Source organism: Poromitra crassiceps, assembly GCF_964638095.1.
Source record: "Poromitra crassiceps genome assembly, chromosome: 30".
Classification (NCBI taxonomy): domain Eukaryota; kingdom Metazoa; phylum Chordata; class Actinopteri; order Beryciformes; family Melamphaidae; genus Poromitra; species Poromitra crassiceps.
Genome location: NC_139652.1, coordinates 10,094,495 through 10,111,706, shown reverse-complemented (window position 1 = coordinate 10,111,706; position 17,212 = coordinate 10,094,495). Strand labels below are relative to the sequence as shown.

General features: G+C 47.4%; 1 protein-coding gene across 1 annotated transcript in view; it reads left to right on the top strand.

Annotated features, from left to right (window-relative positions):
• Positions 1-17,212, top strand: part of LOC310800617 (cGMP-inhibited 3',5'-cyclic phosphodiesterase 3A-like) — a gene marked incomplete at both ends in the record, with an annotated part of 120,459 nt that overhangs the window by 91,017 nt on the left and 12,230 nt on the right. The window contains 3 exons of the mRNA XM_083663247.1: positions 2,813-2,970; positions 15,007-15,080; positions 16,675-16,826. Coding sequence (XP_083519373.1) covers positions 2,813-2,970; positions 15,007-15,080; positions 16,675-16,826 — 384 coding nt within the window. The remainder of the gene's footprint in view (positions 1-2,812; positions 2,971-15,006; positions 15,081-16,674; positions 16,827-17,212) is intronic.

Sequence of the window (17,212 nt, the reverse complement as noted above, 5' to 3'; positions counted from 1 at the left end):
AAAACGGGCTGTCTCTCCAACGCGCGGGGCACAGGAGGAGCGCATGCAAACATGAACATCAAAACACCTTCGGCAGAATGTTCGACGTTCCACTAACGACACGTTTCTCACTTACGCACGCACGCAGTTACAGAGCGAAAAGATGAGCAGTTACAGAGCGAAAAGATGAGCAGTTACAGAGCGAAAGGATGAGCAGTTACAGAGAGAAAGGATGAGCAGTTACAGAGAGAAAAGAAGAGCAGTTACAGAGAGAAAAGATGAGCAGTTACAGAGCGAAAAGATGAGCAGTTACAGAGAGAAAAGATGAGCAGTTACAGAGAGAAAAGATGAGCAGTTACAGAGCGAAAAGATGAGCAGTTACAGAGAGAAAAGATGAGCAGTTACAGAGAGAAAAGATGAGCAGTTACAGAGAGAAAGGATGAGCAGTTACAGAGAGAAAAGGTGAGCAGTTACAGAGAGAAAAGATGAGCAGTTACAGAGCGAAAAGATGAGCAGTTACAGAGCGAAAAGATGAGCAGTTACAGAGAGAAAAGATGAGCAGTTACAGAGCAGTTACAGAGAGAAAAGGTGAGCAGTTACAGAGAGAAAAGATGAGCAGTTACAGAGAGAAAGGTGAGCAGTTACAGAGAGAAAAGGTGAGCAGTTACAGAGAGAAAGGATGAGCAGTTACAGAGAGAAAGGATGAGCAGTTACAGAGAGAAAAGATGAGCAGTTACAGAGAGAAAGGATGAGCAGTTACAGAGCGAAAGGATGAGCAGTTACAGAGAGAAAGGATGAGCAGTTACAGAGAGAAAGGATGAGCAGTTACAGAGCGAAAAGATGAGCAGTTACAGAGAGAAAGGATGAGCAGTTACAGAGAGAAAAGAAGAGCAGTTACAGAGAGAAAAGATGAGCAGTTACAGAGAGAAAGGATGAGCAGTTACAGAGAGAAAGGATGAGCAGTTACAGAGAGAAAGGATGAGCAGTTACAGAGAGAAAAGATGAGCAGTTACAGAGAGAAAGGATGAGCAGTTACAGAGAGAAAAGATGAGCAGTTACAGAGAGAAAAGATGAGCAGTTACAGAGAGAAAAGGTGAGCAGTTACAGAGAGAAAAGATGTCATTGATGTTCATGTTCAGTTGAAGATGTTCATTTCATTTAAGCCACTTGAAATATTTAGCGCTCTTTGTGACAGAGGGAGTCGAGAGATCAGTTGTCTTTTTTGTTTTGAAGTTGGCCTGATTTTGCCATGCTGCTGCTGCTGCTGCTGCTGCTGCAGATGGTTTGTATGTGTGTGTGTGTGTGTGTGTGTGTGTGTGTGTGTGTGTGTGTGTGTCTTTGCCTGCATATATGTGAGCGTGTATGCATGTGTGTATATATGCATTGTGTGTGTGTGTGTGTGTGTGTGTGTGTGTGTGTGTGTGTGCATGTCTGTGTTTGTGCATAAATGTATGTGCAAGAGTGTATTGTGAATATTGTTTGAGTATGTGCCTGTGTGCGTGTTTTTGTGTGTGCACACGTTTGTGTGTGTGTCTGTATCTGTGTGCGTGTTTTTGTGCGTGCACACGTTTGTGTGTGTGTGTGTCTGTATCTGTGTGCGTGTTTTTGTGTGTGCACACGTTTGTGTGTGTGTGTGTCTGTATCTGTGTGCGTGTTTTTGTGTGTGCACACGTTTGTGTGTGCGTCTGTCTGTATCTGTGTGCGAGTGCGAGCGCACAATGTGACGCTGGTCCTTGCTGTGAATGGGCTCATTCAGGATTGTGAGACACTCAGTCTTTACTAGGTCACCCTGCAGAAGGCTGCGAGAGAGAGAAAGCTCGCCATGTTTAGCGCTGCTCTGCCAAGCTGCTGCTGCCATGATGCCACTGAACAGATGGAGGCGTCACACGGCCACAGGCCACTGGGAATCCCAGAGAAACAGCAGACAAAAAGAGGAGGGAAACAGACAGATATAGAGAAAGTCAGGGAAAGTGAGGAATGGTTTCACCACAATGGGGCGCCAGAATGCCCCCAATGAGTGATGACCACTGCGCTGATCTCTTCTGATCCGACGAGGACAAAGTAGGGATGTTCCAAAGTGACTCATTTCCCCGTCGACTAGTTCACTTTTTTTCTATAGGCTAGTCGACTGGTCTATAAAAAAACACGTTTAAAAACGTTAAACGCGGCTTAACCACAGGCCCGGCTCCAGACCCAAGTTACAGAGGGGGCCTGCCCCTAGCTTGGGGGGGCCAAGCTACCCAAGGGGGGTCCGCGGGGATTCTCCCCCGGAAGAAGATTTTGTACATCTTAAAGTAAAATTCGTCAACCTGGTGCATTTGAGAGCAAAATGAAGAGGCTAAATCTGTGAAGAACTATACACATCTCTAATGTGTTGTGATTTTACAAATAATTAGGCCTAAACAATTAATATTAAATGTATTTACACATTGTGCACAAATTGCATTCATTGTGACAAATTTACAATAGTTAATATCCAGCCAGAATCATTGCAAATGGATGTTCAAAGTAACAGTTAGCAATAGCATTCAGTTAATCAATGCCTAATGACAGCCAGATTCCGTTTTAAACTTTAAAACAGAAAAACGGAAAAACGCTTTTAGCCCAATTTTATTTTATTTATTTTTTTGAATGGGGGGGGCCCGGCCCGGTCAGGCCCCCCCCTAACGCCGGGCCTGCTTAACCAGAAATCAAATTGAATTAAATTCATGAGAGTGTAGTACTCACTGCTCAGCTAGTATTAACAGTAGGCTACCTCTGCGTGCGTCTGCGTCTGCGTGTGCGTGTGTGTGTGTGTGTGCGTGTGTGTGCGTGTGTGTGTGTGTGTGTGCAGCGTATAAGGCGGAGCCTCCACCCTGGCCTTCTGAGGAGGATCTCTTCCACGTGGACGACCACCACCTCGGCCACCGGCCTGCCCACCATCGAGCCCGGGCCCGTCCGACGGGACCGCAGTGCCAGCATCAAACCCTTCCACGAAACACTCACCTGCAGGTACCTGCATGACACACACCACAGCCTTAACTCCTTCCTCTCTTTCATTCTCATTTTGTTTTGTCTGTTCTCTCCGCCTATATACTGTACTATATATATATATATATATATATATATATATATATATATATATATATATATATATATATATATATATATATATATATACCTCACACATATATATATACACACACACATATATATACACATAGAGTTCCAGGAAGTAACGTCCTGGATTAAGCAGCACTGTCGAGTTGCAGCAAAATAGACAGTTTGTGTTGTACTCTGAAAGGGTTTTCCCCCCCCTTGAATCAAATTGTACATTATCAGCTTTATTTTAGCATGCAAAAGTAGCGCAAGACCCATTCCTGGCTGTTCATTGACTAATGAGTCTCGCATTTTGGTCCTCCGCTGACGCCACTCTCTCTCTAGAGGACACTAGTTCACGCTATTCCAACCAGTTCCCCTCCCTCCGAACAGGCGCCCTTAACGACCAGGGGCCGGTTGCACCAACTGGTCTTACACTGGTCTTAAGCTAAGTTGGTCGTAACTTTACGACCTAACAGCTACGCCGGTTGCACCAAGACGACTTAAGCCTTATTTTCACTAAGACCAGGCGTAACTCCTACGCCTCGTCAGGAGGAGGCGTAGCAGAGATCTCCGCGGAGACCTTTTTGACCGTCATCGTCGTAACACCGCCAGTTCGCCGTCTTTGAAAGCACGACGTTAGATTATAACTAACTAGTTGTGTGGCTTAGCCTTCCCAAATGTTGCCGTTACTTTTTTAGAATGTAATACATAGAATTGGGAACGTTACATTCAATTTCATTCAGACTCCCTGACACTAATCGCCGCCGCCATTTTCCCCCGGGGCTTCCACAGGAGGAGGGGGGTGGGAGGAGGGAGGGTGTAGTGACGCACATACAGTAGTGGGTGACGGCGCGAGGCACATGTGGGCCAATCAGAGGGCATTCCCCGACAATTCACATGAACGCGCATTGCTACGACCAGCGTAGTTAAGACCAGAGTAAGCCGTGTTGGTGCAACAGGCGTAAGTCCATGGTCTTAACTAAGACCGACGTAGGAGTTACGACCAGGCATAGTTAAGACCAGTTGGTGCAACCGGCCCCAGAGGAGGAGCCAGCGACGTCCTTGATTGGCTGCGTATGTTATCAACTACGAGGCAGGTCCCTGATTGGCCCATGGACTTTGTCATTTCTGGAAATGGCTGGGGGCGGGCAGAACAAAACAGAATGTGAGATCACATGATCAGGATGGTTTTACCAAGGCAGCATTTTGCTTCATGCTCAAGGAATTGATGCTGGATTTTGCTCCTTCCCTTAGAGAGATTATTCTGAAGAAACAAGCTTTGCAGGTTTTCACTAATGGCCTGGTAGCTACTTGGATGAATTTGAGATATGTGTTTCAATATACTAATTCAGTTCGACTGTATAACATAGGTATAAGATACTTTCTAAGATAGACTTGTCTGCAGCAGGAAATGCAGGATATACATGCAAGATAATGCATGGATGGCTTGCGCAGTGTGACACATGACACTAAGGTGATGAGGTTCACACGCAGCACTGTGGCTGTCACATGACACTAAGGTGATGAGGTTCACTCGCAGCACTGTGGCTGTGTGACACATGACACTAAGGTGATGAGGTTCACTCGCAGCACTGTGGCTGTCACATGACACTAAGGTGATGAGGTTCACTCGCAGCACTGTGGCTGTCACATGACACTAAGGTGATGAGGTTCACTCGCAGCACTGTGGCTGTGTGTCACATGACACTAAGGTGATGAGGTTCACTCGCAGCACTGTGGCTGTCACATGACACTAAGGTGATGAGGTTCACTCGCAGCACTGTGGCTGTGTGTCACATGACACTAAGGTGATGAGGTTCACTCGCAGCACTGTGGCTGTCACATGACACTAAGGTGATGAGGTTCACACGCAGCACTGTGGCTGTCACATGACACTAAGGTGATGAGGTTCACTCGCAGCACTGTGGCTGTCGCGTGATTTCTAACCCCACATAGGATAAGCAATAACCACGCCCTGTGGCGCTGGGATTGGCCAGGAGCAACACTGGAGGGCACGCAGCCCAGCGATTTCATGAACAAACTGAATAGCTCTTGAGAACGGACAGCGATTTCGAGAGCGGACATTGAAATGAATTATGGTCACCTACCTTCCTTAGCATAGTAATAATAATAATAATAAGTATAATAATTGTAATCTACACAATGTACACAATCTACAAAAACATGCAATAATATAAAGGGTGTTGTGTTCACGTTCATAGCTCATATAATATAATGATTATATTATAATGTATCATATCGTTAATTTCAAGCTCAATTCTTACCCAGAGAAAAGGTACAGCACTGAAAATGTAACAAGCAATAGTTTTTTAAACATCTTTATTTTAAAAGATGAAAAACCCCAGGTGCTTTAGTCCCAAGCTTCAATGCTGCTGGCCAATCCCAGCGCCACAGGGCGTGGTTATTGCTTATCCTATGTGGGGTTAGAAATCACGCGTGGCTGTCACATGACACTAAGGTGATGAGGTTCTCTCGCAGCACTGTGGCTGTCACATGACACTAAGGTGATGAGGTTCACACGCAGCACTGTGGCTGTCACATGACACTAAGGTGATGAGGTTCACACGCAGCACTGTGGCTGTCACATGACACTAAGGTGATGAGGTTCACACGCAGCACTGTGGCTGTCACATGACACTAAGGTGATGAGGTTCACACGCAGCACTGTGGCTGTGACACATGACACTAAGGTGATGAGGTTCACACGCAGCACTGTGGCTGTGACACATGACACTAAGGTGATGAGGTTCACTCGCAGCACTGTGGCTGTGTGTCACATGACACTAAGGTGATGAGGTTCACACGCAGCACTGTGGCTGTGACACATGACACTAAGGTGATGAGGTTCACTCGCAGCACTGTGGCTGTGTGTCACATGACACTAAGGTGATGAGGTTCACTCGCAGCACTGTGGCTGTGTGTCACATGACACTAAGGTGATGAGGTTCACTCGCAGCACTGTGGCTGTCACATGACACTAAGGTGATGAGGTTCACACGCAGCACTGTGGCTGTCACATGACACTAAGGTGATGAGGTTCACACGCAGCACTGTGGCTGTCACATGACACTAAGGTGATGAGGTTCACTCGCAGCACTGTGGCTGTGACACATGACACTAAGGTGATGAGGTTCACTCGCAGCACTGTGGCTGTCGCTGTGCAGCACTGTGGCTGTGCTGAAGACATCAGCATGAGTGAACAGTATGGCCCAGCAGCTCGGCAGTGGAGCGTGTGTGCAATGTGAGCCAGAATGGAAACGTGCCCCACAGGCAAAGGCATTAACCTGAATAACTAAGACACGCATGGAGCCTCAGCACATTTAGCGGGGAGGATAGCACGAGATTCAGGCCTCACAGAAGTACAGCATCACGGGTCAAAGGTCAACTCTGTGTGCAGGTGATACAATGGACCATGAGGGCGTGTGTTTGTGCCTAGACGTGTCGAGGGCTTCCGTGCTCAGTTGAGGGAAACGGTAGTAGGGTGGGGAAGGTTGCAGGTTTTTTGTATATGTAAGTGTTGATGTGTGTGTGTGCGTGTGCGTGTGCGTGTGTGTGCGTGTGTGTGCGTGTGTGTGTGTGAAGTGGATACTGACCGTCATCTAGCTTTACAGTATATAACTATATTTGGCAACCTGCCACTGTCATCATCCTGTGTGATGTAATCTTTTTGTGTATGAATTAATGTGGTCGCCAATTAGGCACTCATGTAACTGACTGACTCCCAACATTTGATTGCATTATTAGTGTTAATGTCCTTTGTACTTTGTATCTATGTGGACATAAATAATACATTTAAATGTGTGTCTGACTGTGTGTGACTGTGTGTGTGTGTGTGTGTGTGTGTGTGTGTGTGTGTGCGTGCGTGCGTGTGTGTGTGTGTGTGTGTCTGTGTGTGTGTGCGTGCGTGCGTGCGTGTGTGTGTGTGACTGTGTCTGTGTGTGTGTGTGCGTGCGTGCGTGTGTGTGTGCGCGCATGCGTGCGTGTGTGTGTGTGTGTGTGTGTGACTGTGTCTGTGTGTGTGTGACTGTGTGCGTGCGTGTGTGCATTTGCGTCTGTGTGTCAATGCGTGCCGTGTGTACAGTATGACGGTGTGTGTGCACATGTGCTTGACTTTGTGCGCGAGCTTGCTTTGCAGGAGTTCTCTTCTTGAGAAACCTGACATCAGAGAGTGATGTAGTGACAACAGAGAGCGATGTAGTGACATCAGAGAGCGATGTAGTGACATCAGAGAGTGATGTAGTGACATCAGAGAGTGATGTAGTGACAACAGAGAGCCATGTAGTGACAACAGAGAGCCATGTAGTGAATCGGTTGAAATGTCACGACAGCAAAGCCCCGCATTGTCTAAACTAAAGCACAACAAATAACTTGTATTCTATATTTTGATAGTCAATCGGAATGATGCGTTCGACCGAAAATTAAACGCAGTCTGCAATTTATTACAGTCGTTATGATTAGCTGAACTGTTTCACCGTCATTTACAATGATCGGCGCAGGGGTTGAATTCCCTTGCAATTGCTTTGTCATTATGGTGACGTATATTCGGGGCATCTGAGAATAGCTCAGGGCAAACAATGTTTTTCTTGTGAATTTCAAAGGGGCAGATGCTGAAGATTCAGCTTGGCAAATCTCATCTGTGTTCGGGTGTGTGTGCGTGTGTGTGCGTGTGTGTGTGTGTGTGTGTGTGTGTACTGTACACTACAACACACACACACACACGTATGACACATACTGTATGAGTCAATATGAGTTAGCATGCACATGTTGTTTTTAAGATGCGTGTGTGCATTGGCAGTACAGGAAAGCACACGCGCATCCTTGTCGTTAAAATATTAACTGCGCCTCAGCAGGAAAGGGTCCCTTCATGTTTCATCCGTCTTATTCATTTTTTCCCCATGGAGTTGTGACACGGACACGAACGCGCTCTCTGAAGGAGGCTTAGGCCTGTCAGTAAATACAGACGATTCCTGGCAAGCCGGCCGGCTCTGTGCCTCTGTGTCACAGACAGAGAAGCCTGTGCTGTGTCAAACTAGAGGGAAAGTTAGCAGACGTAGAAGATGCGCGCGTGCGTGCGTGTGTGTGTGTGCGCGTGCGTGCGTGTGTGTACGGTTGCTAGTCAGAGTTGGTTTTATTTTCAAATGCCGCGTTAGAAAATGTGTCTGAGGCTATAGGGCTTGGTTATTGTTGTTTGGTTTTAGGAGAACTTCAAATTGCCGTGTCTGATGTCTGACTCAGACACACAACACTGAAAATGGATTCAGGCACTGATGGCCTGCCTTGAACCGACGTTAACTCTTGTGCTGTTCAGCTGAATCAGTGTATGTGTTGTGTGTGCTTGTGTGTGTGTGGGGGGCGGGCTGTGTGTGTATGTGTTGTGTGTGCATGTGTGTGTGTGTGGGGGGATGTGTGTGTGTGTGTGTGTGTGTGTGTGTGTGTGTGTGTGTGTGTGTGTGTGTGTGTGTATGTGTTGTGTGTGTGTGCACAGGGACTGGCAAAAGTACATCCAGATGAGCCTTGCTGGAAATGAGAAATACTTGAAATATACTATGAAATAAAGTACAGCACTTGCAGATTTTTGCAGTGCAGGTGAGATGGTGGGCCCTCTAAACTAATAGCAGTGCTGGTGCCCCACCACACACACACACACACACACACACACACACACACACACACACACACACACACACACACACACACACACACACACACACACCCTACCCACTCTACCCCTTTACAGGGGTCATGCCAGACCCCTGTAAAGTTTGGAGGCGATCGGAGCAACGGTATGCCTTGCAGCACCGGACACACACACACACACACACACACACACACACACACACACACACACACACACACACACACACACACACACACACACACACACACACACACACACACACACACACACACACACACACACACACACACACATATGGCTCTCCAATTATAGTAGTAGGATAAATAAAATGTGGAAACAAAATGTGATTTCATGTCAGGTTTTACAGTCTGTTTTTATAGCTGTTGTCAGGGAGGAACCTCCATCATAGCCGAGGGACATAACTGTCTGATATTTGACATTTAATTAAAAAAAATACAGAAATCCACAGATGTACTTGCAAACTGATATATATCAGTCTGACCTTAGTGAGTATACCCAACCTTCAGTTCAAAATGAGCGACTGGTACTGGTGCTTTGTTTGGAGTCTGCTTGGGCCAGGCCTGTCAGTGGTTTGTTTGGCTCTATTTGCACAATGACAGGATGCTACTTGAACAAGTTCCATCGCTGTAAGCACACTGGGCAGGTTCTGTACACACAAAGGCCCTGTCGCCTGGACCGGTTCTGTACACACAAAGGCCCTGTCGCCTGGACCTGCAGCCCGGCCCGGCCCGCACAGCAGCAGTACCCCAGCCACGGCCACATGTGCACCGGCCACGGCCACATGTGCTGGTGTGAAGGTAAACAAACACCTGGGCCTCTCTCCAGTTCCCAGAACCCTGCAATTAGCGCGCGCGCACACACACACACACACACACACACACACACACACACACACACACACACACACACACACACACACACACACACACACACACATGCAGGTGCTTGTGTCACAGGATTCACAGACACGAGCGGAGAGTACAGAGCCTCTGGCTTGTGTTTACTGCAGCTGAGTGCTCTCTTCTGGGGAGCTTTTAGCAGAGAGACACGGGTTCCAGAGCAGCTAAGGCTTCAGAATCTGCCTCACGAACACATTGGCTGTTGTGGGGATCAAACCTGTTATGGTCTGGTTTAGCCCACAGCGTTTGTCTAAAGAGCGCCATGTCTGGAGCACTCCTACGCTTATTCTTTCAATTCCCCCGCAGCGGTACTTGCGGCTTGGTCAGACGTTTTTATCCTCTGATTTTTTTATCAATTTTTTTCCCCTTATTAGTGCATTTTTTTGTTTTTTTTGTCCTGGTTGCTGCTCCACCCTCTGCCGATCTGGGGAGAGCCGAAACTGGCTCCATGCTTCCTCCAAGACATGGGCAGTTAGCCAGCCGCTTCTTTTCACCTGACAGGGGAGGCTTCACTGGTAGGACATAGCACGTGGGAGGTTCACGCTATTCCAACAAGTTCCCCTCCCTCTGAACAGGCGCCCCTAACGACCAGAGGAGGAACCACCTCAGCGACCAGGATATTGCATGTTTTGGTGAAGGGGGTTCCTATATGAAGGAAACCCCCAGGGGGCACGGGGAGAACATGCAAACTCCACACAGAAAGGCCCTTTTAACGACCCCGCCCGGGCGGTGGGCACTCGAGGACATGCGGACGGGCACGCACTCCTTCAGCGCCCACAGCGTCCCAGGCGGGAATCGAACCCAGGACCTTCGAGCTGTGAGGCGACAGCGCTTACCACTGCGCCACAGTGCCCCTGGTCAGACGTTCCTACAAACACAATTGGCCGTGTCTGCGGGTGGGAAGCTGGTGGGGGTATATGTGTCCTGGTCGCTGCACTAGCGCCTCCACTGGTCGGTCGGGGCGCCTGTTCTGCGGGGAGGGGAACTGGGCGGGGAATAGCACGCTCCTGCGCTACATCCTGCCGGTGAAACTCCTCGCTGTCAGGTGAAAAGAAGCGGCTGCCGACTGCACATACATGTAAGGGAGGAAGCATGGTGCTAGTCTAGAACTCAGATTGGCAGAGGGGGTGGAGCAACAGGGGGAATTGACCAATGTGACAGAGAAACATTATCAAAAGGAAGAGAAAAAAGCGAGACTTGGCCAAGACAGCAACAGCATATTTACTTATAGTCCAAACAAAAACATTTCCTGATAAGTAATGCATCTCACAATAGTGAAACAGAGAGAGAGAGAGAGAGAGAGAGAGAGAGAGAGAGAGAGAGAGATGGAGGACACATGAGAGAGAGAGAGAGAGAGAGAGAGAGATGGAGGACACATGAGAGAGAGAGAGAGAGAGAGAGAGAGAGAGAGAGAGATGGAGGACACATGAGAGAGAGAGAGAGAGAGAGATGGAGGACACATGAGAGAGAGAGAGAGAGAGAGAGAGATGGAGGACACATGAGAGAGAGAGAGAGAGAGATGAAGGACACATGGAGGAGAAGGGAGGAGAAAGGGAACACATGGCTTCCATTGCCCTCTCTCTGCTCCATCATCAAATCTGCACCATCTTAATTAGGATATTAGCCTCCTTATTTTCTCTCTCTCTCTCTCTCTCTCCCTCTCTCTCTCTCCTCGCTCTCTCTCTCTCTCTCTCTCTCTCTCTCTCTCTCTCCTCCTTTTTCCATCATGTCAGCTCTCAGTGACGTGCAGCCGAGTGTGAAGCAGCAATAACGCCAACTTCAAAGCTACAGTATGTACTGTAGCTTTATTATCTGACAGCTCAGGTCAGAGGTCACCTACCTAACCCCTCCCGCCCCCGCCCCCCCCCCCCCCCCCCCCCCCCCCCGCCCCCAGCCACTGCGCTGTTATCTCCTTCACATCTGGCCCTAAGGGCAGGTAGATTCCTGGAAGCAGAGAATAATGGCTACTGTGTTGATTGTGGCATGGTACACTGTTCGCCTGGGCTCTGAACCAACCTGCTGTGAGGGGCTGAGTATGAAATCTGCGAGTAAGCTGCGGCGGAGAGGAGGGGAGCGGACAGAGGCCAATCACAGAAGGGTGTTCTCAGGACGTACAGACAAGATTGCAATTTATAGTTCCTATTGGAGGATAATTAACCTGATTAAAGGTGCATACTTCAGCATGCCAAGATGCTTTTGCGTGAGAGTGTGTGAGAGAGAGAGACTGTAAGAGGTGAGAGTGTGTGAGAGAGAGACTGTAAGAGGTGAGAGTGTGTGTGAGAGAGACTGTAATGGCCCATTTCCACCGCTGGTATCAACGCGGCCCCACCCAGCTCATCTCGCTTTTTTGTCTCATTCCACCGATCAAAAACGTGAACAGCCCGGGTTGAGTCGGGGTTGAGTCGTGCTGCTTTTGGACCCTGCTCTGTTGAGGTTCTGTGAACCCGGGTTCATATGGTGACGTGAAAACACTGCAGACGACTGATTGGTCAGGCAGAATCGTGTTTAATCTACTGACTGAAGCTGCATACAGTACCAGTTTAGTGGGGCAGGGGGCTTACCTTCTTCTGTTATCTTATTTCCATCAGTCTTTTGTGTTCTTCGGCTCTGGTGAAATAAAAGCGATCTCCTACTCAGCTTAACATGACGGTGGTTTTCAATTGTTTTGAGAGAGAAAAAAATCCGCTCCTCAGGAAGCCCTTTGTAGCTGTGTGCAGCGTCGGCTCCGCTAGGCCGCAGGCGGGGCTTTGGTGAAGCCGCGGTCTTGCCTGGTGAGAGGCCGCCGGGGTAGGCTTCACTCTGTAGCGCAACTCCCGTCCCCTGCGCAGCGCATGCATGTGAGTTTGACTAACAACAAAGTGATATCCATTCTCCTGGCCGATTGTCACATTTGCCCATGTACACTGTAGGTCATTTAGAGGCACCAGTATTTCATAAACAGTTTAAAAGTTCTGTGTATTGATTTAATTTTAACGTTATACTACTGCTACTTCGGTTATGGGCGGAGGGCAGATATGCGGTCGCTATGACGACCAGGTGTGGGCGGGGGTTGGCGGGATAGCAGATGACCAGCGGTGGAAGCAAAACGTCCATCGGGTTGAAACAAGTAGAGCCGAGTGGTGACGAGCTGTGCAGGGCTGTAAAATGTGGTGGAAATGAGCCATAAGAGGTGAGAGTGTGTGAGAGAGGGAGAGAGACTGTAAGAGGTGAGAGTGTGTGAGAGAGGGACTGTACAGCACCTCACCTATATGTCGTAAGATGTATGTGTAAAGCCAGAAGCTGCATTTGACCTTTGACCTTTGGCTTGTTGGAATCCTGATCCATTTAGTAAAAGGCAAAAACAAATGAGAAAATACAGTGTGAGCTGCAGCTTGTCCAGATCGTCGGCATCCCACTGGGACAATGAATGAATGAATGACTATAATGACATTATGGAACTCTTATTAGTTTAGTCTGTGATAATAGCAATGTCACTTGATAGCTGACGTACACATTATTATTCCAGAGGAAAATGGCCTCCCTTATTGACATTGTGTCCTGCAGGCTGAACGTCAGTAGCTGAGGTTATTCTGCTGCGTTGGCAGAACAGGAAGAGCGTCTGCCAGTTCTTCAACTTTCATTAAAAGTAAAGCATTTAAGCCAAAGCGCTGCTGCCTGCCTGCCTGCCCGCCCGCCCCGGACCCCCCTGACAATAATGTACCAACTGTTCGCCCGCCAAACGATCAAACTATTTTATATTCCACACCTGCTAGGCATTACGCACAGTGTATAACGTCTGAGCGGAGGGCTCGTGCAAACACAACAGAACTCTCTTTGTTGGGGCCCCTCGGCATCATTAAGGCAGGGTGGGTACGTAACGGCTCAGAAGTGCACGAGAAACAATTTATCAGACGGAGATAGAGACACAGCACAGTCGGGCCTTTGTGCTCCCTGTGACACCACGCTCTAATGGCAGGCATTTCCTGCACGTTCTACAACATTTGGGGAGAGGTATTTTAATTGGAACCACCTCCAGCAGCTTTGACAGCGCCGGGCTGAATGGAGAACATGGGAAAGCGGTTGAGAACAGCTGGGAGACTCCCCGTGGTGTCACTGAAGGTAACTTCCATCACAGGCCCCGGCCCCAAGGTTCTTTCCATAAAAGAAGGATATTTCGCCCCTATCGGAGCATCTGGATTGTTACGATTGTTTATAGCTGAAAAGAAAAGTGGAAAGTGAGGGCGGGGGTGGTGGTGGGTGATTTATCAGCCGGTTGATAAACATATGAAATTTCTTCATCTCTCTCCATCTCATTTTCAAAACAAGTCAAGAGGATTTTTTTTTTTTTTTTTTGGTAGGAGTTTTTGGATCGCTGTGAGCTGTTATTGGTGCTGCTCACACACCGGCCTGTCGTAAATCTTAAAAAAAAAGAGGGTGGGCTCAATATCTCACCGGCAGACTCGGGCGCCAAATACCAGCAGAGGCTGCTTCTGATTTGTGGCGTTGTTGTTTATTCCGATTGCATTTTGTGTTAATGTGTGCATCCATAAAGCGCATTAATGAGTCTCTTTTTTTCGTACGGCATCTGCGCAACGTCTGTTTAACGTGTGGACAGCACAGTAGGAAACCCATTAAGTGCTTTTGACAACTTCTGCCAACTAGTCAAACATCAAAGACAGATGTAGTGAATGGCATTACTCCCAATTCTTCCAGCACAGCTACAGAAAACAAAAGCTTGCACAGTCATTTTTTCATAAAACAAAAAATTCCCAAGCGCGCACACACACACACACACACGTACATTTTTGCATTTGTTTCCCAGTGCCGGGCTTTTTATTTCAGCACTTTCTGTTGATTTTGGGTCTGGTGCTGGCCCGGGGTTCTCTGCTTTTTCGACGATCTGCTCTGCGCATACAGAACCAATTCAACATCACTACTGTACGTCATGACAGGCACCCAGTCTTCCCACAGGGGGCGATTCAAGTTGCATCATAAATTATCCGACAAAACAAGAAAAGAGATGTCTATATTTGATTGACGATCGAACGCTCCAGGGTTTGCATGCAAATCTCTGAGCGGAGGACACATGTGCGCTCCTGATAACATGTTTTTCCCATTTCCCCCTCACGTCTCTGCATGTACTGTATAGCCTCCAGCTCCGAGCTCCGAGCTTCCACATCTTCTAGTCTACAAAACAGGGGAGATTGATTGCTTCTGACTTGTATGTATAATTGAATAACAGGACGAGTCGTTACGTAGGCGGCACCGCACGAGGTGCAAACGTCACCAGGGAGAATGACGTACTGTACGTTACGGAGTTGAAAGAAACATGTCCTCTAGTCTCCGCACTTTTTGTCTCTTAACTCGTAACCCCCTTCTTGTCCACAGTTGTGGGAGGCCGTACATCAAGCTGAGCCATGGGGACGGCTCTTTAGACAAAGGGGACAGGATACCACGGTCAGGTATGGTCTCAATCTTCTAGCTTCAATCATAACTCCACCATATTACATTTCACTTACGACCTCCAAAATCACATGTAGGGTATCCAATGGCCCGGGCCATGCACTGGGCTTTAGTGGTGACTAGGCTGATAGGTGGGAAAACTCCAAATAGCCAGATAAATAAATGTATAACCTATTTAAAGTATATATCCCAAGTACACTCATGGCTATGTATGGCCTTTCTAAAACCACCAGCGTTGTATTGGTAGTGTCAGTGGACAGTTTTAGAGTCACAAATGACTTTGAATGCTGTTTCGTCAGCCGGACAATCCGCCCTAAACACACAGTTGATAATGTACTGTTACTGTACGTTGCATTCTGCATTTTGTTGTTTGCTGGTGTATTTTTCTTATTCTATTTTCGTATGGATAACTCACCAAATGTAGATGATGTGACATTACATGAAGATAGTCCCCAGCACTGCAGCAATGGAGTGTACTTTTTGTCCCGGCTATCAATTGTCCTTTTTCCACCACAGCCATTTTGTGTCTAAAAGGCAGGGTAAACACAGGCGCAACCAAAACATGAATGAGGGTTTCCAGCTTCCAAACCATTTAGGCCACGTTCACACTACAGGCAAATCCGATTTTGCTGCTAAAGTCATTAATCGTCATTATCCTGATTGGTTTCCCAAATCAGATTTGGGAGTGTGTCCGCGCTGCCACAAATCTGATTTGGGCAAGTGTTCAAGTCGGATCTGTGTGTCCAGACCTCTGGTGTGGGACAAGTGACACAAATCAGACTTGGAGCGTCCAGACTCATAAAACCAATCTGGATAGAATCATGAATAGGTCACTAAAGTTCACAAATCAGATTTGGCTTCCTAGTCTGAACATGGCCTTAGGTGTTCCAGTGCTGGGGGGGGCCCTCATTAATGCTTTGGGTTGCACCTGTGTTTACCCTGCCTTTTAGGCACAAAATGGTTGATGTCATGTTTTGGTGTCAGCCTCTCGTAAAAAGAGCAAGGGCTTCTCCTTACACCATTTTTCACAAACATTGAACAATCATACAGGGAGAAATTCAATGTACTGTACTGTACTGTACTGTAGGCAGAGATTACAAAATAATAATCCAATGACACTATAGACGGTTTTAACTTGACAACAAAAACATTCTAAATTGAACCCCAGCTCACTTCCTGTTGCAGTGTTTGCTATGGACATAAAAGAAAAAAAAACATTCAAGTGCAGGACTGACCATTCCGTGAAACCGCCACCCCTGTGGGGTTGCGCTCTGGTGAAAACCGTCTATAGCCTTAATAGAACAGCATGCAATAAGGGGTTGTAACGGGTGCAGACACACCCCAGTGTTCATGAACTAGTAGCCATTCTCTGGGGTTGTCTCAAGTCATTCTGGGAAATCATATAATCACTAACTGAACCAAACAGACAACCCGTCATCACAAAATAACTCCCGGAATGCACATCACAAACTGATGATGATATCTAACAGTTGAAGAGTATTTGAAGGTGGATTTTTCTTTTAAGCCCCAACCTATACACGTGCTTTTGGGGTGAACCCCAGCATGGCATCTCTCTGTTCCTTCTTTTGCCAGCAGAGGACGCTGTGGTCGCGTCGTCAGACTATGACAGCACCCATGAAGCCAACCACAGTGACAGCAGTGATGTAGCACATACAGAGGAGGACACAGAGGAAGGCAAACACGCCTCCCAGCATGTCATCCTCCACCCACTAATACCTCCCGAGGTAAGGAGAGGCATGAATAACATATAGCTCTTTAGTAAATAAATAAAAAATACACATTTTAAAGGAATACTTCACCGAAAAACAATGCTGATTTATTTTGCACATTATCTCTCACATATATCCGAAAGCTATAAACCGTTTCGCAGACATTCATTTAGTTTGACAGTTACTGAGAGTCGATTTGATTTGAGTTAAGTTGTGGACCAGTGATGTCATTCATGCACAAGTGACATCACTGGTCCACATCTGAACTCAAATCAACTCTCAATAATTGCCCAACTAAATGGCTGAAAGACTGTTTACAGGATGTGCGTGGGATCATGTGCAAAATAAATCAGCGTTGGTTTTCGGTGGAGTTCCCCTCTAATGCAAGCACAACAGCAACA